General features: G+C 34.7%; 1 protein-coding gene across 2 annotated transcripts in view; it reads left to right on the forward strand.

Moving 5' to 3' along the window:
- Positions 1–12,421, forward strand: part of LOC114253071 (alpha-tocopherol transfer protein-like) — a 30,321-nt gene that overhangs the window by 10,317 nt on the left and 7,583 nt on the right. For both annotated transcript variants that reach the window (XM_028187831.2, XM_028187830.2), the window contains exons 3-4: positions 7,930–8,089; positions 9,244–9,499. In XM_028187831.2, the coding sequence (XP_028043632.2) occupies positions 7,930–8,089; positions 9,244–9,499 (416 nt within the window). The remainder of the gene's footprint in view (positions 1–7,929; positions 8,090–9,243; positions 9,500–12,421) is intronic.

The following is a 12,421-nucleotide window of genomic DNA, read 5'->3' on the forward strand; positions in this document are numbered from 1 at the left end:
ATACAAATTGGGTGTTGTTTTGTGTATTAAATGTCAATAATCGTTGTTCACGATTATTGAGGCATTGGAATAAAACTGTGGCTAACATAGCAGTGACTGTTTTTTTTTTTCAAGATAAAAGGTCTGCGGAAATTCACGCTCACTCAATGTACTATTCATCAAGTTGACGTCAAAACTCCCAAAAAGCAATAAAAAGAAATACACCGGATTTTAATTAACATTAAAAATATATAAAAAATATAACTATGACAGACCAGGCTGTATAGGCTACGCTCTTTGCCTGCTTGTTGGCGAATTTAAAAACAACAACAACAACAATATCATTGCCGGCTTCCGGATTTCATTTCATTTTATTATTATTATGAGGATATAATAATAATAAAATGTACGTAAGGGCTTATTTCTAGCAACATTAACCACAATTAACTTATTTAATACTGTAAATAATGATGAGAGCGATTATTGATTTCGAAGAAAACAATTAACAACTTAATTTTAGCTGCAGAAAAAACAGATTTCTCTTAAACCTGGGTGAGAATATAAAAATCGTTTTCTGAATATGAAACGATATTTCTTTGTCTATCAAATTAAGTTAAAATCATCATCACCCGACAACTTTTTTTAGGGGCCCAAACGCCCATAGAAAATGGGCATTGTCCTTTTGTTTACTTTAATAAGTAATTCAAATATGTAAAGGATAATTAAGAATTTGGTCTAAACTAACAAAGTACCTATACGAATAAAGTTTAAGTAATGTAATGTTTCATTTTGAGAAACGTAAAACGAGAATGTTCTAAGTACCAGCAATGGTCTTTTCTGGAACATTCAATGCTTGTAATTATTTTAATAGGTAGCATTTTACTGAGAAACTATAATAAGACAACTTGAGTAATGAGTAATGAGGACTTCGGTTCCCTCTGTATTTTGTACCGTATGTTCCATGGGGAGTGCTCTGAGGAATTGTTCGAAATGATACCGGCATCTCGTTTTTACCATCGCACCGCCCGCCACCGGAGTAGAGTTCATCCATACTATCTGGAGCCACTGCGGTCATCCACAGTGCGTTTCCAGAGGTCTTTTTTGCCACGTACCATCCGGCTATGGAATGAGCTCCCCTCCACGGTGTTTCCTGAGCGCTATGACATGTCTTTCTTCAAACGAGGCTTGTGGAGAGTATTAAGCGGTAGGCAGCGGCTTGGCTCTGCCCCTAGCATTGCTGAAGTCCATGGGCGACGGTAACCACTCACCATCAGGTGGGCCGTGTGCTCGTCTGCCTACAAGGGCAATAAAAAAAAATAAAAAAATATTATAAACGTTTGAGTGGGGTTAAAATCGACTACGTGCTTTACAGGTGCAGTAGTTTTCTTCATATTCAAAAATTTTAGTATAAAATTGAAAGTAAGGTGAAACGATTGAATTTAATCAAAATACCGAATATTTTAAAAACTATTGTCACTGGTCGTGGAATAGATACCTTTAATTGACAAAAGAAATTAAAAATAATCGCAAACACCTTTACTAAGATGGTCGAAAATTCTGATTTGGATTAAGACACTATATATGTATGTATTATATGTATGTATGTATGTGTGTATGTATGTATATGTGCTTGTGTATAGATGTATATATATACTTTTTTTGTGTATGTATTTGTAACTTAATATAAATTTCATTGCACCTACCACTATTCGCTCTGCACTACCTTTGGTTGACTGGTAGAGAATGCCTTAGGCATTAAGTCCGCCAATGTAAATTTTACATGAATAAAAAATAAAAAATAAAAACTATAGTCTTATAACTATTTGAAATATCCTTAGTTAATGAAAACATGATCGCCACATAGTTACGAAAATATTTTAATTTGGCACCTTAATCTCCCAACGACGTTAAATAAAACTACTTTTACTCAATTTACTACATGTAATCAACGATTAAGTCAAGAATCTTCCGATAACACGAAGATTATAGAAGATTCGCAACGTTGGAAATAATAGTAATTAAAAATAATGATAATTAAAAAAAAACAGAGATTAAACCGTAAATATAGTCTTTTATGTCTGCGACTAAAACCGAAGACAATACTAGATTCTTATTACGTCTGAAAAATAAAAAAAAATCTTAAGACGTTTAACATTTACGTTATACGTCTATTACGGCTCCTGCTTAACAGCAATTAGACCTTAGAGTCGTCTGCTTTTCTAATAATAATAACACATGATTTTAAATTGAATCATCAATTAAATGAATATGCAATTTCGAAAAGGGCACATGTCGCATATTTTGTCAAATACGTTTTTTCATATACATGTAGTTTTGAGGCTTACCTACACCCATTTTATAATAATTCCAGTAATTTTCAATTGCTAATTAACACTAAAATATATTTCAAAAGTTAATATTTTAAATTTTACACTGCTTTAGAAAATTATCAGTTTTTTTCATTTCCTGAACATTTTACATTTTCAGAGATGTGCCCCTTTCGAAATTGCATATTCAATTATTTAAATCCATTTTTTTTGTGGGACAATAATCCACTAATCCAATAATGCGTAAAAATGCTTTCGTAACAGCTAAAAGTAAAAGTCGCTTTGAATTCGATCAGCAGGGTCGTTGAACTCCGTCTAGTATAGCCAATGAATTTTGAAGGATACAGACAGGGGTTTAGCAATATGAATATGTTTTGAATATTTAAGGCACCGTGTGCATACGGCACTGGAGGCTTTCGTGTTATGAAATTATGGGCGCTCCTAAGCATTTTAGGTTATACTGGTGTAGGGCGTCTTGTGAGCGCGCATAGCATTAGCACCGTTGTTGTACCGTAGAAACGGAGCCTTAGCAGTCATGTCTCAAGATGGACAGCAGTAACGGTTTCCACGAATTGTTGTCTTCCCTACAATTTTTATTTAAACAAATGCTGTACTAAATTTTGACCTTGAAGTGAAGGCTTCATTTAACTTCACCATTTTTTTCTTGTGAATAAAAACAAAAAAAAAACATGGTTTATTTGTATGTGTAGGTTAAATTATCAAAGCTATTTAAGGTCGTGACTTTGTCATCTATTGTTTATATACATAATACGTCCTACACAGGTATGTCATTAGTCGTTTGTAGAATACTGATATTCATTCGCCGGACGCGACGCACGAACTGACAATGTACAGGTACAGTCCCCGCCGATAATTATTCGTACCTTCGGGAAGATAAAATCGGGTAATTTCGGCTTCGTATAGCACTATCTCTGTCGCTCACTACTCTCTCTCTCTCTTCTTGGCTATTTATCTTACACGGTGGTGAGGTCAGCTTTCCTCATTCTACTCCTCCGCTTTGTCTTAGACATCCTCGTCAGCAACATTGCATCCCCTTTTGTCCTTCAAAACTATATTTTTCCACCTTGTGTTGGATCTTCATCTAGATCTATTGTTCACTACGTCTTTGAGATTTATAATTAGTAGTGTTAGATACTAATAGATTCAAGACTATTAGTATTTCGTTCTTTGTCTAAGGACTATTGCCTAAGGACTAAGGACTTTGACTAAGTTCTAAGGACTATTAGTATTTCGTTCTTTGTCGTTCGGGTGTGCAACATTTATCGCCAGGTACTGTACCCGCTCCATTTCAAGTGGACGAGGAATAGTGTGTTGTTTTCAATTATTTAAAAGTATTGAATGAGCTATCGTGTTTCGGCAGAAAACACATTACGATGTTTGCAATGTTATTTGGCTGAATTAAACTGACAGTATTAAGTAGGCTCTCAGATTATTGGGTTCTCATAGCCATAATTGTAAAGATATTTGAGGACTCTTATCGCGTTTGTTTATTGTATTTTATGCTTTGACTAATTGTTGAAACTTTAAATTACATATTATACGGTAATGACCACGAAAATCATTTATCTATATTTATAAAAATGAATTGCTATTCGTTAGTCTCGCTAAAACTTGAGAACGGCTGGACCGATTTGGCTAATTTTGGTCTTGAATTATTTGTGAAAGTCCAGAGAAGGTTTAAAAGGTCCTCCGTTGGACGGATTCCTTTTGTTTGTTTTAAGTTTATTTTATCCAAAGTTTAGGACTTTTATTTATCGATTGAGGCACAAGAAGTCTGCCGGGTCAGCTAGTCTATAATAAACTTCAAGTTAGTATAGAATTACATAGCCTACAGTATATTTTATCTTGTTTAATAGCGTTAGATACATGTGTCAAAGGTATATTGGAGTGTTAGGGCGTCTTGTGAACTTGCACGGGTAGGTACCACTACCCTGCCTATTTCTGCCGTGATGCAGTCGTGTCTCATGCATTTCTTGATGATGTCATTGACGTCTGCTCCGGTAGCCATTTAACACCGGGTAGACAGACCATGAGCTCGTGTACACATTTAAGCAATAAACGTATAAGAACATAATTAAAACTATTTTTACAGCTTAATCTGGAGTATATGTTATAAATTTATTCCATTTTATTTATTTTCTATATATTTTATAATTATTATTTCAGTTTTCGTAGTCACCACCGGCGACTGAGGTTCTTTTTGTTGACATTTGAATATGATATGTAATAAAATGATAATTTAAAAGCGCGAAACTAAAACGTAAACGCGGTTATAATTACGTAATCTTATTTTGAAATTTTCTCTACTAAGTTTGTTTGCACTTTTAATTCCATATTCGCGTGCAGTTTCTAAGGTAAACATCTATCTATTAAATATTTACGCAATGACGATTTAGTTAGACTACGGAAACCGGAAAGACAACAATTTTTTAAGACTAAATCGACAGTAGATCGTTTATTTGATAATTAATCAAAACGGATTCAAACGAAGTCAAAGATTTCTAAGTTGTCCAAGAAAAAAAAGTAATACTATTTGCGTGAAACCCTTGATTTTAAGTGCGAATAAAAACTGTATTATTATTCACAATTGATACACGGTTTTATGCATAATGCATACAGTAATTTCATTACACACTTGAGCCTTAATGTTTTAAAAAAAGGACTTTTTTTTTTATTGCTTAGATGTGTAGACGAGCTCATAGCCCACCTGGTGTTAAGTGGTTACTGGAGCCCATAGACATCTACAACGTAAATGCGCCACACACCTTGAGATATAGTTCTAAGGTCTCAGTATTGTCACAACGGCTGCCCCACCCTTCAAACCGAAACGCATTACTGCTTCACGGCAGAAATAGGCGGGGCGGTGGTACCTACCCGTGCGGACTAATTTTGCGGGTTTGATTTTTATTACACGATGTTATTCCTTCACCGTGGAAGTCAATCGTGAACATTTGTTAAGTACGTATTTCATTACAAAAATTGGTACCCGCCTGCGGGATTCGAACACCGGTGCATCGCTCGATACGAATGCACCGGACATCTTATCCTTTAGGCCACGACGCATAATCTCTTGCTAAGATCAGAACGAAACATCGGCTATTATTGAGCACGTAACTATATCATAAGGTACCCATTATTCTAATGGAAATTTCTTTGGAGTATCCCTGCAATTTTCCGAGTGAATTTGGATTATTCGGGTCGATGCTTCAAACGACTATTAATATCGTTGTCTTTTGGAGGCTAGAACCAAGTTGAGGTCATATACTGAGAGTACTCAATCCACAGATTCGGTAGAATCTGGCGCCAAGTTCCGTTCAAAAATCCCGTTGTAAACGGAGCGCCAGACTACCGACTGTGTTTACTGTAAGCAGAACGGTTTTTTGAGGTTGCGAAATTTTATTCAATTCTACGGTACTTCTGGTTCCTAAATTGTACATTACATCAATCACTCACAACTTTATTTTACTGATTTTAACTAGTTATATCAATTACAACAATTAATCTACTTGAAATTATTAATTTTATCACTACAAACTATAGCTCGCTCAAAAATTTCGATCCTGACTTTTTTTTATGTAAAAAGTGACATGCCACAGACTATAAATAATTCGAGAATACATGGTAATCTACGGCCGCCAGGGTGCGCTGGAATTATTCCTACATTTTTAATGGATTTTGTGACCTGGTAACTGAGACCTTTAAGTCATGTCTTATTTTAATTTATATTCATATTTTTATGAAAAATGATATTATGGAGTGAAATTAAATGAAGATGATTAATTTGAGATATTAATCAACTGGGATGAATTTAATTTGGTTTAAATTTGTAAAAGTTGATGTTGATTATTATAACACTAATTAATTGAGCGTTTCATTAGCTTTTAAGCTGAGTGACTATTTATAATTTATTTTTATTCTATTGTCTGTTTTTGTTAAGTAATAAATGAGCAAAAAATAATACTTAACAAAAAGATATGAAATCCGAACAAAAACAGTTTCACTGTAAAAAACTGCGCCAAGTCCACGTTCATAAAACTCATCTCAATACATTTGCACTTTACAAAAAAATAAGACTCATTTCAATAACTTTAATTCTCTACAAAAAGATGTGAAATACAAAAAAATACCAAGAAACCGTTATAATGTTGAAAAAATTAATAAAAATTTGTTGAAAATTTAATAATGACAACAAAATTTTTTTTATCGTACTTGGCGCGCGTAATCTAAAGGGGTCGAACGCAAAAGTGGTCGATTTGGCATATAATAGCCCATATATAGTGAAAGCTGCTGAAAATTACCGTAGTTCTGTCTCAATTTCTCATAAAACGCTAACAAGAGCGAAAAAGACATCCTGGGTAACTTTTTACAGCTTTCACTGTATATTAAAGCAAAATGGTTTTTTTCTCGGGTTGAAATTCTTCCGAAAAAATTTGAGGTACTCAATGACGCGCGCCAAGGGCGATAAAAAAAATTTTGTTTTCATTATTAAATTTTCAATAAATTTTTATTAATTTTTTCAACATTATGACGGTTTCTTGGTATTTTTTTGTATTTCACATCTTTTTGTAGAGAATTAAAGTTATTGAAATGAGTCTTATTTTTTTGTAAAGTGCAAATGTATTGAGATGAGTTTTATGAACGTGGACTTGGCGCAGTTTTTTACAGTGAAACTGTTTTTGTTCGGATTACATTTATGCATTTCATAGGTTGACCTACTTATAAATTTCTAAACATTCAAAGGATGTTCATTTATCCTGAAAAAATTTGGGGTACTCAATGAAGCGCGCTAAGTACGATAAATTTTTTTTATTTTTTTTATTTTAAATTTTCAACATATTTTTTTTTTATTTTTTCAACTTTATGACGGTTTCTTGGTATTTTTTTTTATTTCACATATTTTTGTAGAGAATGAAAGTTATTGAAGTCTTCTTTTTTTTGTAAAGTGCAAATGTTATTGAGATGAGTTTTATAAACGTGGACTTGGCGCAATTTTTTACAGTGAAACTGTTTTTGTTCGGATAGAGCGTACCTTGCGCTTGGACGAAGAATCCACTTAGTTTCCTGAGCGCTATGACATGTCTTTCTTCAAACGAGATATGCGAAGAGTACTCAACGCTGAGGAACGCTTTGGTTGTGCCCCACGATAACCACTCAAATAGGCCTCAGAGATTATAGTTGTATTACTACAAAGCTAATAAAAATACAATTGAACAAATGAGTATCAGTAACTATTTTCGAAACATCTTAACATTCGAAGTCAGATATCATTAGTGATAGTCGTTAGTTTAGCTATTATGCAACCTCAGCCTCGGATACTCCTTCATCTGTAATAACAAAATCTTCATCTTTCTCCTAAGTCACTAAATATAATTCATAAATTAATTGTTATTTTGTTGGATTCGTATAATCGTCCTGTGCTTTTTTAACGCGTCACAATTACGCCTTTCGTTCTGATGGACGGGATGGCTGTAATTGTAATTGGGACTAAGCCTTGGTCTAATTCAGTCGTGGTTCCTATGTACTCCGCTTAGCACCACATGCGTCGTGAACTCCACCCATACGTGCCAGTAAACGGATTAATTTTAGCTATTAATTTTTTCAGATGACATTCTCTTGCTTCGATTTCTGAGCAGCGCAAAGTACAGCTTGGAAAAGGCCAAGAAGACCATAGACCTGTTCTTCACCGTCCGCTCTAATGCGCCGGAGCTGTTCTGTAAGAGAGATCCCTGGGCACCCGAGATCAAACGGACCTTTGATGTCACGTGAGTATTTTAATCTGGTTATTTTTACTGGTGGTAGGACCTCTTGAGAGTTCGCACGGGTAGGTACCACCATCCTGCCTATTTCGGCCGTGAAGCAGTTTTGCGTTTCGGTTTGAAGGGTGGGGCAGCCGTTGTAACTATACTTGAGACCTAAGAACTTATATCTCAAGGTGGGTGGCGCATTTACGTTGTAGATGTCTATGGGCTCCAGTAACCACTTAACACCAAGTGGGCTGTGAGCTCGTCCGCACATCTAAGCAATAAAAAAATAAAATAAAAAATCAACGGTTACTCTCAATTATGTGTCCTTCTATAGCTTCAAACCATTAAAACTATCACCAATAGAGATTCATTTAATATAATTTACATGGGGATTCGAGAAAGAAAAAACTGAGTTATCACTAAAACTTCCTAATTCGAATACACTGGAATCGATTTCGAATCGAAAAATGTCAGTGAATCGTTAATTTCCAAGCACATAATAATTAATCGACTAGTTATCTAAATCCTTACATAGCATTTAAGGGAATGGTCTAGAATCTTAATGCGTTTTTGATGATTTACTATTATTTGTACTAAAGATATCAAATGGGAATATTATTTACGGCTTAATCTACGCATAAGCAAGATAATAGTTCACTGAACTCATCGACATTAATGCTCTTGAGTCAAAATTCACAAAACCTAATGCTTTCTTCATTGCAATACAGTTTTGAGTTCACAATCTATCTACCACAGACTATAGATATCAGAAACACGATCTTGAATTCTTTGGTGGCGTCTCAACTTTCAAACCGGAATGCATGTTACTTTGCGGCAGAAATAGCAGGGCGGTTGTACCCATATGGGTGCACAATACCCCCTACTACTGATAGTACACGGATGACCAAACTCCAGCTGCTTATATTTTATTAGGGTTTCCGCGAGCCCAAAAGAAAGTTAGAATTCGTTATAAACTAGCATTTAATATTTTAGTTGTACAATTTTCGTTCTATGAATATTTCAATGTGTCGCAGTATCGTTAGTCTAAACCAGATAAAAAAAATATATATTTCTCAACTCTTATTGTTCCATTGATTTGTTTGAATTATTAAATTAGCACTAAGTCGTAACATATTAGACTTGTGTAACATTAAATGTTGACGCTTTCACAGCGACATGCTACCTCTGCCGAACAAAACGAAAGAGAACTACAGAGTGTTCATATATCGTCTGAGCACCACGGATCTGGATCTGTTCAACTTCGTAGACGCCGTTAAGACTTTCTTCATGCTGGCCGATACGAGGCTGACGGAGGACCAGGACGTTCCCGCCGGAGAAGTCCCGATATTCGACTCTGCCAACGTGACCTTGAAGTTCATCGGGAAAATCAATCTCTCGGCGCTTAGAAAATACATGATTTACACACAGGTTAGTATTTTTTCTATTGAAGACTAGCTGACCCGGCAGACTTCGTAGCGCCTCAATCGTAAGTAAAAGACCTAAGCTTTTGTATAAAATAAACTTAAAAGAAACAAAAGGAATCGGTCCGACGGAGGACACATCAAAGGAAAAACAAAATTGTTATTTTTATTTAATTCAGAGCATTTTCATATTTATCATCTCCCTTTTAAACCTTCTCTGGACTTCCACAAATAATTCAAGACAAAAATTAGCCAAATCGGTTCAGCCGTTCTCGAGTTTTCGCGAGACTAACGAACAGCAAATTTTTTTTATATATAGAGATAAACGTTTTTGTCGTGCTTCGTGACAGATACATGGGCAGACGGGTATATTTACTGGTGGTAGGACCCCTTGTGAGTACGCACGGGCAGGTACCACCACCCTGCCTATTTCTGCCGTTGTAACTATACTGAGATCTTAGAACTTATATCTCAAAGTGGGTGGCGGCATTTACTTTATAGATGATATGGGGTCCGGTTACCACTTAATACCATGTGGGCTGTGAACTCGTCCGCCTATCTAGGCAATAAACAAAAGTTAGATTTTATATTTACCAAACACAAAAAAAAAACGGATTATTAATTTTATATCGAATTGAAAAGATAAATAGACATTTTACAAACGCAACCGAATAATATTACATAAACTATAAGAAAGTTTCACAACTAAAAGGTTTTAGTTACTCAAGATTTTTTTTTACGAATCAAACGGCCAAGAATTCGAAATGATCGACTTGAAACATAATATGATACTAAAGCGTTTTATTCATTTCTTAACTGTCACTTACGATAAACACCGGTTTTGTTTACAAGACTTACCGGTGATTTCGTAAAGGGACCTTGATTTACAATGTAAATCCTAGAGTGACGCTAGATCGAAATGTATGTCAATGACCTCTGGGTCAGTTAACTGGCTATCATTTATAAATCGTATAACCGTTTTGTTCATCTGTATTATTCGCTTCGACACAGTGAAGTCCTATCGCGAGCATGAGCACTTATTCACATTAAGTATGGCTTAAGGAAAATTAGGTTTTGTCCTCGACCGCGGGTGGGATCAGGCGTACGTGACACCATCGACTCACGACTGAGCCGATGTAATCTTATATATAAAATTCTCGTGTCACAATGTTAGTTACCATACTCCTCTGAAACGGTTTGACCGATTTTTATGAAATTTTATATGCATTTTCAGTAGGTCTGAGAATCGGCTACTATCTATTTTTCATACCCCTAAGTGATAAGGGTTGTCCACCCCTAATATTTATTTTTTGGACAATTTTTTTTTTGTGATTATGATTTATGTGTTTGAATGAGGTTTTGTTATTTTTATATTCCCTCATCGTTCACAGCGCTTCATGCCGCTTTCACTCATTTACCACATCCTTACACACTTACAATAAGTTAGTTTTTTTTTTTCTACAGTAGAAATTCTCTAGAAATCTTATATATGTCAAAACAAATTTGCCGCGTCAGCTGTTAATAATATATAATTTGTAAACACTTTTTGTTCATTTGTCTGTGCATTTTTTTTTTTTAGCCTTAATCTCGTTGCTTTAAAATATTTGCGTGCATTTTTTTATAAATCCACGCTTCGGCTAACATTTAGTGGTCGTTTCATGTAAATTGAATCCAAAACAAAGAGTTGTGTGTTAATTTTGAATTGCGCATTTTAATGTTCTTATTTCATACTCATGCATATTTACTACTTTTTTTGTTGGCAAAAAAACGCTGAGGTAACGGCTACTTCATAACCGCCACTTTATTTTACTTCAATATTATTTATGAACGAAATAAAATTGTGGCATGACGAAAGCCATAATTATTGTGTATCCAACTATATGTTGGTACCAAGAGATGTTGCGTTAATTTAATATTTAATAAGCTGCTGTTATAACACTAAAATAATTTAGTCAGTGGGTCATGATTCCGATCCGACGGTAGATTCGGAGAAGCACTGCTCTGTTATCTAATACTCTCGGGCTGAGTCTGTGAGCTCGTCTAACTGTCCAAGCTGAAATAGCTCCTTAGATTATTAGCGATTAGGTAGATAATTATATTATTATATAAGCGAAATGTTGCATGTATGTCTTCGGAAAGAATTTTGTGCTGCCGCATTGACGTTTAAGGAATGAACTACCTAATTTCGAAGCGCATCATTTTAAGATCGAGAAATTCGTTCGTCGTTATATATGTACGTGTATGTATATAGTCTGATATATTATGTATTAGTGTTTTTATTTATTATTGTTATTGTGTACTGTATCAATAAGCAAATTGATTAGATTGTACTTTCCTATCCACTTATGTAAAGCTCACCCTCTTTAAGAACGGTTAGCTGGTAGATAACTAACAACAATTGTTAACAACTAACAATTGTTGAGTTGAGCTCGCCATTTTTATAACTTTTCGCAATTATTATACTGCATTAACTGTGTGTACAATAAAGAATAAAGGGATTTAACGCAACAAATCATGAAATAAGATTATGAAGTGGCTCAAAAGTCGCGTCAGTAGATCAGAGTACATCGTGCGTCTTACATATTAGGCCACGGACGCTTTAACAATATTCTATGTATAAAATGAGTCGTCTATTATCAAAGGTGGCAATCTGTGCATTTGGACAAAAAAAATTTATTGATATGTCAATACAGATTGATTTGAATATAATCGTCTCCTTCAAAGAATACGGTTCAAAACCTGCATTAAATAAAGGTTAATAGTTAACCTGTTATTTATCTAAGATGTCGTTCCGAAGAGTTTTGTGACTGCCGATGGAATACAAAGTCAATAATTCGTTTTTCTGATTTACCAATCATTGTCCAAAAGTCAGATTGCCGCCTTTGATAATAGTCGACTCAAATAATACTTTTGTAGCTTTTCACAACAA

This window comes from Bombyx mandarina, chromosome 21, assembly GCF_030267445.1.
Source record: "Bombyx mandarina strain Sakado chromosome 21, ASM3026744v2".
NCBI classification, from domain to species: domain Eukaryota; kingdom Metazoa; phylum Arthropoda; class Insecta; order Lepidoptera; family Bombycidae; genus Bombyx; species Bombyx mandarina.